The following is a 22,459-nucleotide window of genomic DNA, read 5'->3' on the forward strand; positions in this document are numbered from 1 at the left end:
AAGAGGTGGAAATCTCTGCACAGAGGTTTGGGAATAGCATTTTGTTGTACAAGTAACACTACTGTAGTACTATTAAACATAACAGAAAATGCAGTTTATGAATAGGTCCCTTGGTGTATAAAGTACTACCACCAAGCTGCATTTACATTGGAATGATTCAGCAAGTACAACTATGTTACAACTTCATATTTTCACAAAAAGTGTTGAAAATATTAGGTGGCTCATTTCAGTATTTTGTTTTGGATGCCAAACCGCCTTAAAATGGTCCTTATAGTGCAAATATACTCCATGGAGGACGAAGCAATGGGATACACATTAAGTTGACAATGAAAATCAATTCAGTAGCTGCACAGTACCAAAAATGCATTTTTGAAGTGAACATGGTTTGACTGCACAAAAGCGTCCTATTCCGTGATACTTGTACCTACGTAACATTCCTAACTGTAATATAAAAACATGCTGCAAACCAAACATTTGAGATGAGAAATATAAAAGATAATCCAGCCCAGTAGAGAATCCTGGTGAGGGTAAGGTTTTGGGTGAAAACGCATTTCTCTTTCCTGAAAAATAGAAAAGAATGACCTCTTGATGTAATTCATTTAATGCATAATTTCCAGCTGCAAAACAAGAAGCTGACAGTAATTTGACAGCCAGCTGGACAGTAAAATCAAAAGGTAGAAGAAGAATTAAAGAGCAACGATTAAACCTGAAAAACTGTGAAAGGACTGTACAGTAGCAGAACTGGCCCTCCTGCCATTTCTGTTGTTTAGTTGTAAGACTGGGACGGGCCCTAGCATAAGCACAATTCATTATTGAACATGACATATGTCGAGGCATTAAAATTAAAAGAATGAAGTAGCCATGAAAGCTGTGCATAGAAGTCAGAGCAAGTAAAAACGGTATATGTGAAATGAAATGCAGAAGATAAAACTGTTTATAGTTGGTGCCATTGTGAAGAGGCTTAAGCTAGAAGCCAAATTTGGAAATTTTTTGGCGCACAAGAGGCACATAAAATACAGTTAGGGCCTGGTTCACAAAGGTAAAAATACCTTTAGAGTAAGTTTACCATGTGTTTGCTATTCACAAACAAAATATATTAATAATATCTTTAAAACTTTGAAGTATCCCCACTCATACCGGAGACTTCCCACATGAAAAGACAGGCCAGGCCTTTTGTTCCTAATAGCAAAAAAGGCAAACTTACACTAAACTGTAAATTTACCGCTGTTAATCAGGCCCTTAATGAGGTAAGTATGGAGGGAATGCTGTCCGGTGCCTGGAGCACTCAAAAGATACCAGTTGTCTTTCTTGTGTCACAAATCCAAAGGAGATAATGGACACCACAACCAAAGGCTTAGTACTGTTTACGTCCTTAGTTCTGATTTGTTGGGCTTTAATTCAATTGCAACTCATTGGGCATATTTTATTTTCACAATATTATTCCTAATTCCCCTTAAACCATTCTAAACATGACTTGTAACACTTTGTACAACTTTTGGCACAACAACAGTATTGTCATAGATACAATGATTCATTAAGTATAGAATGATGGTAGAAGAATTATAAATACTTTTGTGAAAACACACTCAATGAATTAAGACCAATAAATAGGAATTACTGACAGAAACGCAATATTAAGACTTTATTTTCTTAATTTCTCTTCTTTCTTTGGTGTTTGTCTAAGAGGGGGTTTATAATTTGAAATTTCAAGAATCTTTTAACAATATAAAATCCTAAAGGTTTAACTGAAAATGGATGTGATGCTGCCTTAACACAGACTTAGTCGAAGCTAATATAAACAAACTACATAATCTGACTTTTTGGTCTGAAATAATAGATGGGATTACGCTATGAGAACGTAACATTTGGTGTTTCACGTAGAATCATTTCATCCATCCATCTTGCACAACATCATGGTAGTTCTTTATTCATAGCAAGACTCAGATGTCAGGGGTACTTTCAACATTTTGGTCTGCCCTTCATAGGTGTACTTGATGTCACTCGTGTAGCACTTATTCCTGTCGTAGGTGTAACACACATCTTCAGAGGCACTGCAGTTGCTCCGGCTAGCCATTACTATCTCGCCACCCAGTACGATTTCTTCTGGGTCACACTTTTTACATCTGCAAGCAAGGGACAGAACATAACTTAAAAAGGTTAGTTTATAAATTACTGGAATGTATTGTTGCCAATATTACAACATTTCTGAGAAATTTCATTGATATACCACTTTTGTTTTTTTGTGTGGCTTTTTTCTTTATTGTGGCTTTTTATCATAGAAAGGATGGTTGGTTATCTATGTGTCTGTCTGCGCTCTCTTTTTTCTGACTTAGGGCCTAATTTATATGTTGGCGGAAAGCGTACGCGATAGTAACGGTGATGGAGTACCCTTCCCACCAACATAATGGTCCATTCACCCAATTTACATGCAGGTGGACCTCTGGTGTAACAACGGCAGAGACTATTCTTTTTCCGCTGTGGTTACACCACTTCGATGGTCTGATGGAGGAAGGGCCATCGCACACTGACCTTTAGGTCCACCCACCTAATTTAGACGGACGGACTTAGAGGTCAGTTTTCACTGCAAGTCAGCACCAGCAAAATCCTGGTCAGAGGCAGTGTCATGGCAAGAGGGGCATTGTTTTTTTATAATTTTCAAAAATAAATCCCATCATGTTTGACAGAGCCATATGTCAAAGTTATAATATATTGGTAGGAACCGCCTTGACTGCAGTCCCTGTCAATGCTTTAAATGTCAGATATTTCATAATTTAGTAGTCAGGACCTCCCCCAGGATGGCAGAGTAGGAGGCAGGAGACAGGTAAGGATTGCATATGGCTAATTCACAGGAACAGTCTATATTCACTCAGCTGACTGCTGAATAAACACACTTTTTATACTATTCACCCAGCAGAGTGGGTTTTAGACATGGATGCTTATTGGTCCCATGTCATGAGTGACCCTTCAGCCACACTGATATTTTATTCACTTGCCCAATGTATCATGGGAAGGTTAGTTTTTTAACATGCTAAGCAGTGTTTTACTTGGGCAAGGTTCTGTCTCTACTGTGTCCTAGTTCCTGTTCTTGAAAGTGCTGTCTCAGCAAATGAAACCTGGAAGTCAAAAACAAATCTGAGATACTGACTTGGATGCTGTACCTGGCTAAAGCCAATGTCGAGGGGGCCTGGGGAAAGAAGGAGTAGGATCAGTAGGAGGAGGTTGACTGGTAGGAGTGTAAGAGCCAGGATGTGGACCACCAGGAGACCTAGGCAACCAGAGCCATGGAAGCCCGTAGAGTGACATGCACATCACATTGTGCTCAGAGATTAAATGTAACTTAACAGGATCACTGGTATACTGAGCTACAAATAGAGCTGCATCACATCTTGTGCTGAAAGTCATACAAATGATACTGAAAACAAAGTTATGTGTGTGTCACTCTCCTAAAAATTCTTTAAGGTAAAATGTTTGATGCATGAAGTGGACTTCATCTACTAAGAGGTTGGTGCATACCCCTGACATCTTCAACCATTGCTCTTCACCATTTTTCTTCACAGCATTCACTCTTTAGTAGTGATCTTTGAAATATTAATGTTATTCTTATGATTGTATAAAGGGTTTTTGTTTACAGTGTGGGTCCTTGAATGCCTAATGTTCAGATTTCCTTTCATTGCCCCTTGAACTTGCATGTCCTGTTTGTTGAACCACATATCCTGAGTGCTGGAAATATATTATGCTAGCTCTGAAGTGAGTATTCAACTAATTGTGCATGTTGTATTTTTTTGACATGCTTGAACTTTAATATCTATGACTGAACTGTATTTCTTTATGTATGTTCTTTCAGCCTTGAAGAAGCGGATGAAGGTCCGAGAAGCACACGTTGGCAACTTCAGTGTGTGTATTATTTCAAAATCTTTGTGTATTCATTTAATTCTTGGTGATAACTCACATGTTGTATTATGCTCTTATGGACGACTTCTGTAAGAATCTATGAACACTGCTTCGCATTACATATATATACTGAACAGATGTGTTACAAATTGGAGAACTATACTCTTCAGATATACTTTCAAATTATAGAAAAATATAGTCTGTGGTATTGGTGCATCGTGTTTAACTATGAACTCCCCACAACCCTTTGTTTTTTTAATAAGAAACTGATCCTGGATGACCAAGACAACCCAAACTGGGAGGAAAACGACTAAGGGGGGCCAGGGCACAAGAGGCCAGATCGACCAAGGGGATCAATAGGGCCGGTACCAGGGCTAAGAGATCCAGGGTGACCATGGTCAAGGGGATCAGAAAGGAACAGGGCTAGATGTGTCAAGACTAGGGGGATCAAGATGGACAGGATTGCCAAAAGATTTAAGTTTATTATAACCAGCACAATAGAGCAATAAGGACCAGGATGATCAAGAGCAAGGAAACCAAGTTCATGATAGCTGGTGGACCTGTACTAGGAGAACCCACACTATTAGGAGCGGGACCAAGAGGATCCAGGCCATTGGGCACAGAAACTTGAGAAGGAAAGGAGTATGGAAACAGGAGTAGGACGACCATAGCTTAAAGGACCTGGGAGTTGAGACCAGGGACACAGGCAACCAGCGGCAGGAGGAAAAGTTCTAAGAGGATCAGCAAGCAGAGGACCAGGAGGGCCAAGAAGATCAGGGCAAAGAGGATCAGAACCTTGAGTAAAAGGACCAAGGGGGGCCTTGTGTGGAGAAAAAGAAGTATCAGGACCAGGGACATCAGGAACCAGATGACCACAGCCAGGAGGTCCAGGCCACAAGGATAGAAAGAGGATGGCCAGGAAGATGAGGTACAGGATTGCCAGACACAGGAGGACAAGAACAAGAAGGACCATGGTCCATTGGTGTAGAACCACGAGGGCAAGCAGCAGGAGGCCCAGGGTCAAGAGGATCAGATCTAAGAACACTAGTAAAATAAGGAGCATGAGGATTATGGCCAGTAGGGCAAGGGGAACAGAATAAGTAAGGAAAACAAAGAGGCCAGTGCAAATGATACGAGGGGAACCAGAACTAGAACAAGGAGGATTAGAAGGATCAGGACCAAGAGGATTGGATAATGGTCTGGGAGTGCTAGGGGCCCAAGGACTAATGACTAGAGTACCAAGTGGAACACAAAGACGGGGGTAACAGGACCACAGTAAGGAAGATCAGGAGGACCAGAACAGCCAGAGCCAGTAAGATCAAAGGGATGAATGGCCAGGGGGGTCAGGGACAAAATGACCAGACTCAGAAGGACCCCAGCCAAGAGAACCAGGACCAAATGGCCCAGACAAGTGTGTGCTATGCCAGAAGTACCATGAGGAGAAGGCATAGGGCCAGGAGGACCAGGACAAAACAAACAGGAGGGCTAAGAGGAACAGGACACACAAGGCCAGGTGGATCAAGAGAACCAGCAGGACTAGGAGCTGGTGTACAAGACATTGGATGAGCAAGGTGTGAAGGATCAAAAAGATGAGGTCAAAGGAATGAGGGGCAAGAGTACCATGAAGTGACAGGAAGAGCTAAGAGAAAAGGGCCTGGAAGAACCAAGATGGCTGCCGGGAGGACCAGGACCAAGAGGACTGGGCATATAACGTCCCAAACAAGGAGGACCAGAAACAATGAGATCAAGTTTAGTGGGGCCAAAACCTTGAAGACAACAAGAACTATCAGAACCAGGAATAGGAAGACCAGTGCTAGGCAACCCAGACTGAGAGTGAGGAAGACTAAGAGAACAGGACCTGGAGAATTGGGAGGAGCTGGCCCGGCAACCAGAGGCAGCAGGACAAGAGCTAAGAAGACCAGGGCAAGAAAGACCAGTGGGACAACAACCAAGGGGCAAAGGAAGATCAAGTCACAGAGGCGAAGGAGTATCAGGAACTGGCATGCCAGGAAAAGGAAACCCAGGGCAAGATGGAAAAGTAGGTCCAGGATGACAGTAGCCATGATGACCAAGTCAAGTCTGAAAGCACCAGATGACCTGAACTAAGAGGATCAGGACAAAGTAGACCAAGAATGCGCCAAAGTGGACCAGAGTGGACCAAAAGTATAATGACAGGATAGAGGAGGACCATAAGAACTAGTCAGAGCAGGAGCAAGTAGAATAGGCCCATTAGGATCAGCAACCAAGTGAGAGGATTAGGTAGACTAGAAGGATCAGGATAAGTAGGTCGAGGAATAGGGCTAGGAGGACCAGAGAAGCGAGAAACAAGGGCACCAAGGTCTGAAATACCAACTAGAGGAGGACCAGGAACTGGGTTATCAAATCAAGGCTGGCGAGGTATTCAGGAAGACCAGGACAACCAGCGGCACAAGGATCAATGGGGCCAGGACTAAAATGCCCATGTCTATCCCAAGAGGGCCTAATAAGGACCAGGATCCCTGGATCCCTGGATCAGAAGACACAGTAGCAGGTGGACCACAAGGACAGAGGCCAGTGCACGAAGATCAGAATGGCCCAAACCAGGAACACTATGAGTGCCAGACCTAGGAGAAAGACAACAACAGGACTAGGTGGAGAAGGATCCGGCAGACCAGTAGGATCAGGGTGGGGAGGATCAGTACTACCAAGACCAGAAGACCAAGAAAGGGCTAATGCAAGAAAGGGGCAGAAGCAGGGCCAAGAAGCAAAGGTCAGGAAGGACTAGAACCAGGAGCCCCAGATTCAGGAAACAAGTACCAGGGTGAGCAGAACTAGCTGGACCAGGGCTAGGAGGACAAAAAGAACCCAGAAAAAGAGGTCTTAAAACAAGACCAGGAGGAGTACCAACACCAAAAGTCACTGCAGGATCTAGAAGAGAAGGCAGAAGATCTAGAACAGGAGGGCAACTATGTGATTCTAGGCCACATGTATTTGGTCATCCATTTGTAAATTGTTCTTCTTCATGCTTCTTATGCCTTTCACCCCTAAAAACCCTACACTTTTCAGCCAAGTTATAGAACTAGTGAGTATTTTCTGAAAATCAGAGCATGCAAAGTGAATGAAAAGCCTGGACTCTTACACTCTGACCTCTGAGTAATAGCAGATACTGTGCAAGCTGGCACAGTATAGTACGGATCAGAGGACACAGGAATTGAAACTTGGCAAAGGGGCCTAAAGGTGGAAGGGTGAAAAGGTGGGCAGTTTGTTAGGGATGGCAGAAAGGGTATGAGTAACTCAGATGGCTGAAGTCAGCACAAATGGTTAATATCTAACAAAGGGCCCAAGGGCAATGGCAATCAGTAAAGAGGATTTCAGGATCAAAAGAAGGCTCAAATGAGTAGGAGAGGGGGAGACTCCAGAAAGTTTATGTCAGATGGCCCATTAGGGATTCTGAGTAACAAAGGACTCTGATTGTCAGCAGTGATAGCACTGGGAACAATGACATTAGTGATTGCCTCAGCAAAGACAAGTTTATCGTAAAACTCTGAGAGCTATATGAGGGGTGGTCGAGATACATATGTAGCGGAAGTGTTTGGAAAGCAAGCAAAGAGGCACTGGATGTAAAGAATGTCTAACTCCCATTGGATATGCAGCAAATGTGTAGTAGTAAGACTCCATGTGTGGTGAAAGTCTCAGTGCTGGGACCAGTGGGATGTACCTTGGATTGCCCCTGGCTTACTTTGACACAAATGTTGTGGAGTAGATAAATCTTCCTTAGACAGTGCAAGTGTATTGACTGCATCCCTGTGGCTGGTGGATAGCGACACAGAACTGAAGTGAGAGAGTGAGAAATGTTACCCACAGAAATTCAGTGAAGTCCTAGTTAGCAAAGGGCTCTTATTAGTTCTTCCTGAGTGAGAACATAGCGTAGATGGTAGGAGTGAAGGGTAGGTTACAGTTTTCTCTTGTTAATATTGACAATGGGGCTTATTTACAAGCCCCTTGCGCGACCGTAGCATCATGTTTTTTTGATGCTGTGATGGTTCAATGAGTACCCTACTGCACCACATTTACAAACTGGAGCAATGGGACCATTGCACCAGTTTGTAAAGCCTTGTGCCACATTATACCAGCGCCAGGTATAATGTATGCAAGCTAGGTGTTCCTGGACAAAAAGCCATGCAGAACTGGCACAGTGAAATTTACTAGATTTCACTGCATCTTTCTGCGACTTCACTTTGTCAAAAATGTAATGCCTGCTCAGAGCAGGCTTTAAACTGACACAGGGCTTTTTAACATGTGAGCCCTCTTGTAAATGAGGCCCAAAGTGCCATGTTTTTTGTACCTGATGACTGCTCAGGAAGGCAGATGACATGCATGTGCTGAGATCTCAAACTTCATTGTATCTTTGTTTTGGATACTCCTAGTTGAAGCCAGCATTATTTCTACTTCGCCATCGCCTGGCACAAAGGCTGTGTCTGAGCTAGAGCCAGAAAATGACATTTGAAAGAGAACCAACCCAAATCAGTTCTGCAATCTAAACAGTGGATACACATCCCCTGTCTGGAAAGAACTATAAAAGTGGAATTGCGAAATGATCACTCTGTAGGTGTAACAAAACATCTCTGTTTATTCAGGGTCTTATTTACTACAATATTTGCAATAAAGTCAGTGAATAAAATATCTCAGTCAGTTTCTTTTTTATGCGTCTTTGAAGCCTATATGGCTTTCTCTGATTTACTAGGAATATACATTCAGATTCCAATGACATTCAGTTTAATTAATTTCACCCACATGATCGTGGCATGCTTCATCCTTGGCTAGTCCGCCCCGTCGGGTTAAGATGGTACTAACTCTGCGTTCTCAACTTTAACTCAAAAAATCTTTTTGTTGGGAAAAGGGGCTCAGAATAAAGTATGTCCTGGTAAATGTAGAGAGCCAGATGTTAGTATAATAAAATATTGCCTCTGTGTGTACCCTGGATGTCTCCTTTATTAGTTGGAGCACATATGGTAGGATTGAAAACTGGTTGCTCCAATCTCACGAGCGACCTTAAAGGGGTGTCTAAGATTGATGAGAATTCACCACACCCCCACATAAGTTAATGGCAACATGTTTTGGTTCATGAAAAAAGAGAATACCTGCCTGGCAAGAAAAATATTGCTTCCAGGAACATGGTTCTGGGCCTTCATCGGGGCACGGCCATCACAAGGTCCCTACTGCTTGTCATACATGTGGAAATCATGCATAAAGGTAAGACTGATTCTTACCTAGTCCTTGTTGACACTCATCAGGGAGAAACTTCATTAGTCACTATGAGGGGGACCTCACCTGTAGTCACACATTCATCAAGGTGTAGATCCGGTATCTTACACCTATTCTCATGCCTCCATAGTGCTCCCACTCTATGACAAGTGACGGAGGACTGGTTCCTTTTAAGAACATGGACTGCTTTATTTGTTTTTAAAAACATGTGGAATTCATATGGAATTAAGTCATATGGATGGTGGTGTGCTGTCCCTTGCAGGCTACCCTCCCTATGACTATAGCCAGTCAATCTTTGGGTGCATACCATGAGTTTAAAAACTCAACAGAGTATTGCTTTATTTGAACTAAAAACATTTCTTGCCATTTTAACTTTTCCATTTGAGTGTCCAACACTTGGGGCAGTGCTTTACACAGGAACAAATTATGTATATTGATCCAGTACTGTATGATCTGGTGCCCGCGAATAGGTGATTTGGCCCAATAGTGTGTGAAATAGGCTCAGCACTGTGTGATCTTGACCCATGCTGTGTTGTCCTAGGCTAGTAACAAGTGCACATGGCGCAACACAGTTTGTTTTTATGCCATTCATATCTGCTCTTGAGCTACTGCTGTGATTTAGGCCAGCACTGAATAATAGTGGACCATCAGTTTACTATCTGGTGCCAGTCAGCTCAGCCCTGTCTGACAGTGGCTCAGTCGTTTTAGATCTTTTCTATGTTTTGTTCCCCACAGAGAACAGACAATGAAAAGGTCAGGGTGGGCTCATGAATAGCAACACTTTGTTCTCAAAAGCATCATGCAAAACCTCATGATGGAGGTGGTGAACTTAAAATTATATTTTAACTTTTTCATGCTTCCTTCATTCTGATGAAGGCTTAGAAAATAAAGTTATTGCAATGTACGGCTCTAAAACTTTTAAGTATTCCAAATATTTTTCCACGTATACAGTAGGGTCCGTAATATGAGTGGACATGGTCCTTCTACCCATCCTCCCTACTATATGAGATTGAGGGTGCAGCTCGTGCAGAGCAGTTTAAACACAACCACTCACCAATCACTGCTTTCCCAACTTGTTCTGTCTAGCTAGGTCACACCAATTCATACCTGTGCAGTCCCGGGCATCTCCCCCAAGCAGCATCACAGTTTTCAAATGTTCTTCATTTTAAGGGCTCATCCTTATTTCCTCTAGCATGTAAGCGGCATATTCATGATTTATATGCACTGGCCACACCAGACCATACCATACCAAACGATCCTTAGAAAAAAATTGACAGATTTTGAACAGCGCACACTGGCCATCGCTGTGTATGATATTAAGGCGCTCATTACAACCCTGGCGGTAGGTGGTAATTTAGGGAAAGGTACTGCCAACAGGATGGCGGTACCTTTTCCCAAATTATGACATTGGTGGTTTGGCTCAAGCCAAACCATCAATGTACCACTCCGTCCGACAGGGTGGTAATGGCCACTGGGCTGGAGACTTTGGTCTCCAGCCAGGCGGCCATCACAATCCCACCCTCGGGATTATGACCCCGCCTACTGCCATGATTTTCGTGGCAAGCGTATCTCCACGAAAAACCATGGGGGTAGGCACTATCAGTGCCATGGAATTCCTTCTCTGGCACTGATAGGGGTCTCCCCTGCCCCCCTCCCCTTCCCCAGAGCCCTCCCCGCCCTCCCCCTCCCTCTCCTGCCCCTCATCACATTTACACACCCACACGCGCACACATACTCACTCATACACACACGCATACCCACATCCACCCACGCAAGCACACATACATACCCACATGCCGCAACACACACCAACATACATTGTCACACACACGCATTCACAACACAACATACAAGTACACTCACATTCAGTCATTCACGCACTCATTCAATGCGACTCACACCTGCATGCATGCATACAAAAACAGACACACACACGCCACACACAACACCCCCACACACACACACAACACCCCCACCCCCTCTCCTGTCGGAGAACCCGACTTACTTCCTTGCAGGAGACGGGACGTGGCACTGCTGCCAGCAGCAGCGCCCGCCAGCAAAACACCGCCAGGCCGTATCATTGCTCATTATACGGTCGGCGGTGTTTTGCTAGTGTGGCGCTGCTGATGCAGCAGCGCCACCTCACACCGTCCACCGCCATGAACGTCGACGGTATTCCACCAGCCTTCTAGCAGAATTCCGTCTACGGTCATAATGCGGGTGGTAGGCTGGTAGCCACAGCAACAGTATGTTGGCTGCAGTCACCGTGGCAGTAGGCGGTCAATACCGCCAATGTTGTAATTAGGGCCTAAGTTTTGACAGTGTTTGTAGGCCAGAGTTATGTGATTCCAGCACTGTGGTGTATTGCACGTTGATATGACAGTGTGACAATGTATGTCTTTGCTGTATGTTGGAGAAGTGCTAAGTCATATCAGGTGTGTGATTTGTGATACATGGCTCAGTTTTTGTGATACTGCCATAATGGTGAGTGATATTGCCTATGACTTTCTAGTTATATGGTCTGGGCCCGCACTGTTGATTGAGAAAAGTGCTACTAATGCACCAACATTATGTACAGTGAATTGACCATATACCTCATTTATGGGGTCATTACAACATTGGCGGGCTTGTAACCGCCGTGCGGCCGCCAATGCGGCCGCACTCCCACGGACCCCATTACAACATCCCCGCTGGGCCGGCGGGCGCAAACCTAGTTTACGCCCGCCGGCCCAGCGGGGATGCGGCCGCAACATAGGAGCCGGCTCCTAATGGAGCCGGCGGTGTTGCGGCCGTGCGACGGGTGCAGTAGCACCCGTCACGCTTTTCACTGTCTGCTATGCAGACAGTGAAAAGCTGCACGGGGCCCTGTTAGGGGGCCCCTGCACTGCCCATGCCATTGGCATGGGCAGTGCAGGGGCCCCAGGACTCCCCTTACCGCCAGCCTCTTCCTGGCGGTGCAAACCACCAGAAACAGGCTGGCGGTAGGGGAGTCATAATCCCCAGAGCAGCGCTGCTTGCAGCGCTGCCCTGGCGGATTATCACCGCCAGGGCTAAAACAGCGGGAAACCGCCGGCCCCGGCGGTGCGACCGCGGCGCTACCGCCGCGGTCGTAATATGGGTCTCCATACCGCCAGCCTGTTGCCGGTACGGACGCCACATTACCCCTGGCGGTCTCAAGCCGCCAGGGTCATAATGACCCCCTAAGTGTTTACGAGGTTTTACTGCATCTGATGTAGAAGCATGTCTATCCTCTACACGAGTCAGAAAAGCTTTTCACTGTTAGCCAGATGTAGTGAATGTATAAGGGATTGGTATGACCGAGTTAGTTTATTGAACTAACTAAAAGTGCCTTTAGTTTTCTTCTCTCGTTGCTGAATTTGAAAGCACCCAGCAGCGGTGGACCAAAATGCCTGATAAAGCCAAGATTGGATGTAGGTGCCAGCCTTTCTTTACAAGGTGAATTAGGAAAGGCCTTTTACATTTACAAATGCTACTAAAGTGTGATATTAACACTTGCTGGGAAGACGCCCTAAATCACAGTGGAAGAAGCCCCCAAACCATGAATGCATCCAAGCTGTTAACAGCAGCACAATTGGCACTATCTGGTTAATAATCAGTTTGACTGGAAACTGACTGAAATAGCAGCAGATAATAATGACTCCTACTCCAGTTGCAGGACATACCGAAAAAGCGTGAGAAATGTATTAATTTAAAGAACTTAGTTCATGCATTACACAACATGAAGGCCAAATACGATGATATGTTAATATGTACTTATTTTGTTTCTTAATGCAATACTGTTTTTTGCTTGCATTTGGTACAGTACTTATATATTCCAGAGTGCACACATACATGGAAAGAAACGAGAAGACATGCACACACGAAGCATTTTACAAACTTCCTTTAAAATTCCTCCAGTGAATGTCCTGATTCCCTCTTCCTCTTGCTTTTCTCTCGCACACAAACACACAGAAGCAAGCAAACACACAGACACAAGCAGACACTCACACAAAAGACTCAGGTGGCAATAAAGTCATTTAAAACTCTTTACCTCCCATGGCTTTCTTAATTGCAGCTGTCAGTGGGCTGCCTGGATTCCAGTGTGTGCACAAAAGCACACAATAGTGTGAATGTGACTGACAGCGCACAGGGCTTAAATGGGCCTTACTCTCTCAAATAGTTCAGCTGTGGCTCAGCTCGGGGCTACAGAGGCGCTTTGTCTGTCAGTGTACTGGTACTCTGCTTGGTGGCAGAGATGTGCTGTTACTCAGAGTGATAAAAATAAGACGTGTCGGTATGAGTCCCGGCCACTTTAAAGCACTGACTTGGGGGCATATTTGTCAACATTTTGCATCGCCCTTGCACCACGCAAGGTCGCACAAGGGTGATGCAAAACCTAAAATGATATTTACCAAGCTACACAAGGCCACCTTGCATGGCCGTGCACGGCTTGGTAAATCTTGAGTAACGTAACGCAGCTAAATTGCATTACTCTGCCCCAGGGAGGCGTTCCATGGTTGAAGCATGGGGAGGTGAGGAGTAACGAGGAGAAATATCTTTACTTCCTTTATTTCTCCTAAATCTTCTTCTTTTAACACGTGCTGCATTCTGCATCACACGTAAAGAGAGGCAACAGCGTCAGAGGATTGTTTTGTGCAGGAAAGTGCCCCTTCCTGCACAAAAACAATCCTGTCTGCAATGAAGGCACCCTTGCCCCATGATGCAAGGGTGACTGCATTGGCGCTAGGCAGCCGCTTGTGCATGAGCGCAAGCAGAAAGCAGGAATGCAGCATATTTTGATAGACATGGCATATTCTGCCCTCTCCCTTTCTTGTAGCTCAGAGCAGCAAGGTGTCTTGCTGAGCTGTGTGAAATAATGCTAAATATGGACCTAGGTTTGTACTCTCCCTGTGCCCCCATTGTGCAGAACCCTCATTTTAATGGTAATTAGCTGAGGAAAGCAATTGCTTTACATTCAGGCTTCAATTTTAAAAGACTTTGCTTCATTAAAGATATACACACTTGTTAATGTATAGTCTATAAGGGATCGTGTCCATGTGGAGATGCGAGTAGGAGCAGTAGGCTGATCATCTTTAAACCGCCCGTTTAAAATTTTCATATCAGCGGAATGGAACAGGTCAAAAAATAGTTTAGCTAAGTTATCTCTTTTTTATTCATTAAAGGGTATTCAGCAGAAGGAATATTCCATAATTGATTATTAACTATTACAAGGTCTGATTTCTTTGAGGCAGGTGTTAAATATAGGTTTATATCACTATTCATGAGCCAGTAGGAATCACAATACTGCATTTTTAAATCACAGATTATCTCTTCAGATTTTTATTAAAAAAGTCATTTTTATCGCGTTTTGAGGATTAATGTAAATATTCATAAGGATTAAAGGAGCCCCATTTTGCCAGAAATTCCAATTTTTAATCATACATGTTATTACTGCAGGAAGTTGATATTCAATGTATCCTATTAACAGGCATGAAGATTCAGACCAAGCTTCTTGTAAAAGTAAGATGATATATTTTTGCCAAAACTTTATTGGCTTCTCATCTAACAGTAAGCCCAACACCATCCCCTTTGTCCCACAAGTGTATTTTCAAAAGTTCAGAAGAAGTTGGAGGAGAAATTTTATGTCAATTATTTTTCTTATTATCTAATATTGTGGGAAGCCAACTCCAGTCTGATTCTTCTTGCAACTTGTCTAGATCAATCTTACGTTGTCCTTTCTGATCTGTTCCAAGGTGAATTTTCATACCTAAATGCCCTGTGAATTTTTGATGTTCAGGGCCTACCATCCTACACAAGACCAAGGGGTTTAGATGAGCTTGCTGCATTGCATCTAATCTAGATGGCCTCTATACAATGTCTTTCACAGGAAGAAGAATGTCTGGGTAGTTAGGTTTCATCTTTAACAAGAGCTCAATACCCCATTTAGCAAGTTGTGATTTCTATGCATATACTTCTTTTGCATAAGAACTTGTACTCCATATAACTAAGGTAAATTCTTTTAAGATCGGGATAAAAGGGTGGCAAAAATTCTACAAATTCTATATTTCTTGAACTTATGTGGGTCAACACATTAATGTACAATTTTAGCAAACAGCAATGCAAATGGTAAATTCACTTAATTATTTATGATGTTGCTTCTGGTTAAACAGCTGACATTTTATATTATTTGACCAGTGACCTCGCAAGTAGCAAAGACATTTTAATATTTACCCAGCAGCTGGCTAAATAGCACAAATGACGTACTGTATTGCTGGTGGCCTTCCCAATGACTTGAAAAGAAATGTCATTATTTACCTGGTGGTTAGATAGATACACAGTAGACAGTATGCACAACTTAGCCAGTAGCCATGCAAATAGCAGAAGAACTTCACTATTTACCCAGCTGCTGTCTAAACAGCTTACATTTTGTTTTATTATGCCTTTTGCAGATTTGAGCAGGTACTTAAATTGGGTAGAACTGCAAATGAAGAGTGAACACAATTGGCATCCATCTTTTATGAAAGTTTGTGTCCTGATGTATTATTTCATATGCAAAAAGTGGTTGCAAATTCTCCACACACATTTTGCAAATGGAATAGTACTTTGCAAACCGACATATGTACTGTTTGGTCAGTTTACAAAATACTGACTCTTAGGGTGTTGCAGAAAGACCTGCTTAATTAATATTCATTGGCCAGTTGCCAATTTGTGACTGTGATTGTCTATAATCACAGAAATAGTGGCCTGCAAGGCAAAGCAGGCAATCATCTCTATGACTGCATTCTCAAAGCAGTTTGTGTTTCTTAAAGGAACAAGTTATTGTTTAAAAAAAAGTTTTGGGTCTTGGAATCTTCTTCCCCCTGAGGCTGCCAACATGATTCTCATTCCCTTTTGCAAACTGTAATTGTATTTATATAGCACTTACTATCCGTGACGAGGCATCAACACACTTTTCGGCGAGTAGCACACTTCTCCAGAACCCAAAAAGCATTAGTGGTGGATTAGTATAGGGAAGTATGAGTTAATCTGAATGGTGGACCTGTGAGTCATTTAGTTGTGTTGAATAGGATAACGGAGGGATAGAGGAGGGAAGAACATGGAAAGTGTTATTTGGGAGATCATAGTAGAATGATGAGGTTTGGGGTGAGTCAATGGAGGGATACATTAAGGAAGAATTAAGAAAGGGTTATTTGGGAGATCATAGTAGTGAAATGAGGTTTGGGGTGAGTCAGAGAGTGGGGGTAGAGGATATGTTGAGAAAGGTAAAGGATTAGACATAGAGTAAAAGCAATGGAGAGAGACAAATGGTGTTTTTTTTCTACAAGAGTAAAGCAATAAATGTATAGATACATAACCACTTAGAAAGTGTATAAATGTATGAAGAAAATAATATATTGAGATATAAAGTTGTATTGTATACATTCAGGCTTTCAAGGGTTGCTATACTTGAAACTAATTTATTTGTATGTTTTTATATTATTTAGTTAGCTCTATGCCGGCTTCCTAGAATTTTTGTATCAGAGTGTTATAGTCAACTGTGTCAAAAGCAACTGAGAGGTCCAAGAGAAGTAGTGTAGCAACCCTGTTTCAGTCTATGTTTTTAAGGTCATCCCAGATGGCGATGTGGGCAGGTTCTGTGCCTCTTCCTGGGTGGAATCCTGTTTGGAAGTCTGAAAGTATGGAGTTATTTTCACAGAATTTTGAAATCTGAGTGAATGCTGCTCTTTCTATCATTTTGCCCTGGAAAGGGCCATCTGTAATCGGTCAGTAGTTATTGGAGTCATGTGGGTCCAGGTTGTTTTCTTTATTATAGGGCATATGTATGCCTTCTTTAGGTTTTCTGGAAAGATTACAGTAGCTAAATTAATTAACACCCCAACTTGGGGGCACATTAGCTCATCAATGGTTTGTGACAGCAATTGCAGTCACAAACTATCAATAACTTCCTTTCTGAATTGTATAGGGGAGGGAGGAAACTCCTTTCAGAACCATCCTATTTGCACTCAGAAATGATCAGGAAAGTCCTTTTACTAGATTAAATAATTTCCCAGTTTCTATTAAGGGTTTTTTAACATAATGATAAGCGCTTTTGTGGTCACAAACCCTGTGATTTAGCAAAATGAGGCACTTAGTTGCTACAGCTGGCTTAGATGCAGCCACTAACTCATAGGTCTAAAGGTCCCAAATATTTAAATGTTTTGAAATATTTTGACAGACATGGCACTGAATGCCAGTCCATTACACCATTGGCCAAGACAAAGCAACATAGGAGGCCCTTAATTGAGTTCTCTCCTGCTCCACAAACGCTCCCACTCGCTTACATTTACCTGCAGAGATGACTAATGATATAGATGATTAGCACCTTTGTCAGACTTGTTAAAGCTGTTTATTCTTCTAAAGCTACGAGTTAGACTAGACAGCCTTATGGTGGTTTTACCCCAACATCTTGCCTGCCTCCCTCTATTTCTTGACCTCATTTTTGCTGGCTTTAGTACTCTGTGCACTTTACCACTGCTACCCAGTACTAAAGTGCTTGTGCTCTCTCCTCTAAATCATGGTAACATTGACTTAACCCCCAAATGGCCTATTTAATTTACATTTAAGTCCCTAGTTAAATGCACTACATGTGCCCAGGCCATGTAAATTAAATGCTACGTGTGGGCTTGCTGTAACGGTTTTATCACCCACTTAAGTAGCCCTCTAATCATGTCTCAGGCTTGTCATTGTAAAACCTGTGTGTGCAGTTTTACATTGCCATGTCGACCTGGCAAAATACCCTTTTTGCCAGACCTAAACCTTACCTTTTTATACATATAAGTCTTCCCTAGGGTAGGCACTAGGGCAGGGTGCAAGGTATTAAAAAGGCAGGACATGTACTTTTATGTTTTATATGTCCTGAGAGTGAAAGTCTCCCAAAGTAATTTTTCACTACAGAAAAACCTATCTCTCCAATAGGATAACATTGGGATTATCTTATTACGTCTTAAAAGAGTAATTCACAATCTGGAAGAGATACATTTGTCAAGTTTGATGTCTTTGGACTCACAATTTAAAATCACAACTTATGATGAAGTTGGATTTTAAATTGCAGTTCTGCAAATGGCACTTTCAGAAAGCTGGCATTTTCTTACTTTAACCATTTGGTGCCTTCTGTCTGTCTCTAATACACGTCTGGGGTGGGGTGAGAGCTGGGCTTGTGCATTCCCTCTAGACAGCCACACACAGAGCGAGCTTAGGTGTGACTGATTGGCCATGCACAGCCTGATGGGTCATCCTGGGCAGGAGGGGAGGGATGGGCTTGACACTTGCACCTGAATGCTTCATACCCCCCTGTAGTGAGTCTGAGGCCAGGGCAAGAAAGGAGGACCTCTGTGCACTTCAAAGACCTTTCTTTGAAGTCTCCCCAGCTTCAAAGGCACAACTGGCTATAAGTACTGGACCTCTGACACCACCAACTCAGTACACGTCTGGACCTGTGGATACTCTGTCAGAAAGAAAGACTGCTGTGCTGCTACAAGGACCATCACTCTGCTGAGTTGCTATTCTGCTGGACTTCTGCTTTGCCAAGCTGACGTACTGCCTGCTGCCCTCTAGCCTGGGGTGAGAAGGACTAGACCTGCATCTGTACATCTCAGAACTAAAGTGACTCGAAGGGCTTACTGGCTTGCCTCGTGTTTTTTGAAGTCTCAGGGACACAAAAGAATTCCAACTCACCTGCTACAGCTCTTGGACCCATCTTCAACCAGCTCCTGGCCCCTAAGAGGTGCTTCTCCAGTCCTGGGCCATTGGAAGTGGTGTTTGGCTCCTGAAATCAAGCTTTTGTGCTCTTGGCGACTGCAAACAGGTCCGCCTGCACCAAAAAAGCATTGCCCGCTTGAAGAATCAGCACAAGCTGTGACAAGTTTGGCTCTTCGCACAGCAGGTATCGCCACTCGCAACCACAAGGTTCTGGCCCAGCCATCTGTGATACCCCGCTGACTCTTCACACCTGTGGACCACCGCCAGCAAGGCTCTCCTAGAGCGACCAGATACCCCACTTTTTACTTTATGCTTTTAAGCACTATATTTTGTTTTATTCTTTACAAAATCATAACTCAGGTTCTACTTATATGATTTTTGTAGTTTTGTTCTGTTTTTGTTCATAAAATTAAGATCTATTTTCTTAACCAGGTGTGGAGTCTCTTTGTGTGGTGTTTTCACTGTTTTACTGTTTGAAGTATTGCACAAACACTTTACACATTGCCTCTTAAGTTAAGCCTTACTGCTCTGTGCCAAGTTACCAGAGGGTGAACACAGGCTAACCATAGGGTGTATTTGTCACTTACCTGGACTAGGATTGTGTTTTCTGCTTGGACAGGGTGCATACCTCTGACAATCAGAAAGTTAATTTCTAATACTATGTACTCGGTCTTACTCACAAAGCCATAGGAATGTACCACAGGTATATATATTGATACCAAAAGGCTCCATTTTATAATTTCAACTCTTTTTCTGCAGCAAATCAGTGCATTCTAGAATTATCAGCTCGGTTGTTTTCAATGAAACAAATCAAACTAAAATACCTAGAAACAGTGATTTGTAACAGCAAAAACAAATGTTTTATCCAGTGACATAGGGTCATCTAATATTTGGGGTGATTTTTATCAAAATAGAAACAATTGCATAGTGTTCGTATGATGTTAACAACACAGTATAATTAAGAGACTTCATTCCAATCTCATGACAGAAAGAAGAAAAACTATGGGCCTGATTTGGAGTTTCCAGGAGGGAGTGAACTGTGTCAAGATGGCGGAGTACAAAACCTCCGCTATCCTGAGGGACCTCCGCCCACCAAATGTAGAGTTGTCCACTGGTCCTGTGGTCAACTCTCTACAATGACACATTGGGAGTTTTCTCTCAGAGTGATGGGGTCATTATTTTTTTCTTATCCTTTACAGCCAGGTTTTAATCTAAATAAGGTGGCAGTATAAAGTTCTTCCTTCAATGGCCCCCTATTCTGTCGGGCCATCAGAGAAAGCATTCCATCAAGGAGCCACAAGCAAAGGAATGAAACTATAATTAATTTAACTGAATCTCACTGGAATGTGAATGAATTCTCCCAGTAAATTAGAGAAAGACATATAGGCATCTAACAAAAAGAAGAAAAGATGTGGACCAGAAAGGGTTTGTTAGAGGCAGATATTTGCACGAGTTGACCCATGACTTGTTGGGTGCGGTGGATCTGGCGATCTCTGAAAAAGTTCCCCTATCGGTTCCTACTTTCGACGCAGCTAAAACTTTCGACCGGGTAAATTGGCGTTTCTTACAATGTTCAATGGAGGCTTTTAAGTTGCATCCGAAATTTATTGAGGCTATTCAGGTTATCTATAAGGATCCATCTGCCTGTATTTTGATCAACGATAAGGTATCTTCTAGATTTAGGATTCAGAGAGGGACGCAGCAGGGTTGTCCATTATCCCCTCTTCTTTTTGATTTATATATTGAACCTTTAGCAGCAACAGTTAGGGCGGATAGAGAGATCCCTCCTTTCCTATGTAAGGGCTGGGAGAAGAAGATTGTTCTGTATGCTGATGATCTTATGATATACACTGGGAACTTGACACATGTTTTTTCCAGAATTCTACTACGCTTGAAGTAGTTTGGTGAAGTCTCGGGTTACTCTGTTAATCCAGAGAAAACTGAAGTTATGTGTTTGAATACTACCTTTAATAGCCCGCTGGTTAAGCAACAGATTATATACCTGGGAATTCAAGTTATTCCCAACCTCAATGAATTGGCTAGGATCAATTTTGATAAGCTTTGTAATGAGACTCGTAATTTGCTTAAGATTTGGGCTGGGCTCCCTCTGTCTTTTATAGGTAGAGTAAATGTTCTTAAAATAGGTATTCTTCCTAAATTTACATTTTTGTTTAATGCAATCACCCTGGAATTTAAGAAGAGCTGGTTTCAGAAGATGCAAGCTGATTTAACTTTGTTTGTATGGTCCTCCAGAGTGGTTAGGATTGCTTGGCAAAAATTGTGTAGGCCCAAGGGAAAGGGGGGGATTGCAGCTCCAGATATCTATAAATACTACTTAGCTTTTCATTTGAAAAATGTCATGATTCTGCTACAGGACAGATCTAAATATACGTCCTTTTGGGGCGCAGTGATTCAAGAGTTTATAGCAGCTGGTACCTTTTTTTTGTATAAGTTTGGCTGCCCGAAATTCTTCAAAAAGATTTGTTTGAAGCTTCTCAAGGATGCTGCCAGAGTATGGTGGTTGGTACGCCAAGCTCTCCATATTCATTACTACAGTCCCAGAGCACCAGTCTGGGACTCTCCTCGTACTCCCTAGTTCCTTTTAGATAGACTGGCGCTGGTATTAAAAGGAAGGAAGCCAAGTTAGTGCCCCGGTCAGGACTTGAGGAATTAACAGATCATAAGCTTTCAAGGTTTAAATATTTACAATTAGCAAGCTGGGCGACATCCCTTCAAGAGAAAGGGGGTGTGTACAATTATTGGGAAGAGAAATTATCCTTGTTCTTAGTACATAAAGAAGTTTCTGTTTGGTATCAGGCGTTACTCGATGCTTCAGAATCAGCGGTTTTGCTTCCCAAGAAGAAATGGGGAGAGGTTTTGCCAGATTCAGATATAGTGCATACCTGGGAATTATCAACCTCCATTCTCTGGTCGGTAACTAGATCAGCAGCTTTGAAAAAAAATCATTTATTCACGATGCATAGGGTCTATTGGTCCCCCCAGAAGTTATCCACCTTGGGGAAGTCAGAAAAAAAGTGTCCACGATGTGGGGAGCTTAATGCAAATGATATACATATGTTCTGGAGCTGTCCTAATCTACGTATCTTTTGGTCTGGGATTAATGGTTTTCTTAAGCAGTTTATAAGTATTGAGGTGGAGGTGACCCCCTCTTTAGTATTCTTTGGTGTTTCCCCTGGCTCCGCATGGGACCAGAAGCTATCCAGGCCGCACAAGTGTATAATGTTTTTGTTGATGTTACTGGCTAGGAGACAAATATGTTTCAAATGGATCATGCCTATACCCCCAAATGTGTCTGACTGGTTGTCTTCTGTAGATTAGTTTTCTTGCTTAGAATGTAGTGGCCCAATGGGTAATAACGATGAATTCTGGGCCATTTGGGAAAATGTTCGGCAAAATGGAACTACTTATGGAATATAGTCCAATGATTACTCCCTCTTTTTCTCCCCCCCTCCCTCCCGGGCTTGTGGTTTGATATGAGCATTGGGTATGTCCGGGAGAGGTGAAGTGCTGTATCTGTCTAGGTTTAACCTGGTTAAACTGATTCGCTATGCTGGATGCAGGTTGA

At 42.9% G+C, this 22,459-nt stretch overlaps 1 protein-coding gene across 1 annotated transcript in view; it reads right to left on the reverse strand.

The window, feature by feature from the left end:
* Positions 1-1,623: 1,623 nt before the first annotated feature.
* The window catches only part of JCHAIN (joining chain of multimeric IgA and IgM), a 50,783-nt gene continuing 29,947 nt past the window's right edge, over positions 1,624-22,459 (reverse strand). The window contains exon 4 of the mRNA XM_069236851.1: positions 1,624-2,123. Within this exon, the coding sequence (XP_069092952.1) occupies positions 1,925-2,123 (199 nt within the window). The 3' untranslated portion in view covers positions 1,624-1,924. The remainder of the gene's footprint in view (positions 2,124-22,459) is intronic.

This window comes from Pleurodeles waltl, chromosome 1_2 (assembly GCF_031143425.1).
Source record: "Pleurodeles waltl isolate 20211129_DDA chromosome 1_2, aPleWal1.hap1.20221129, whole genome shotgun sequence".
In the NCBI taxonomy this organism is placed as follows: Eukaryota; Metazoa; Chordata; class Amphibia; order Caudata; family Salamandridae; genus Pleurodeles; species Pleurodeles waltl.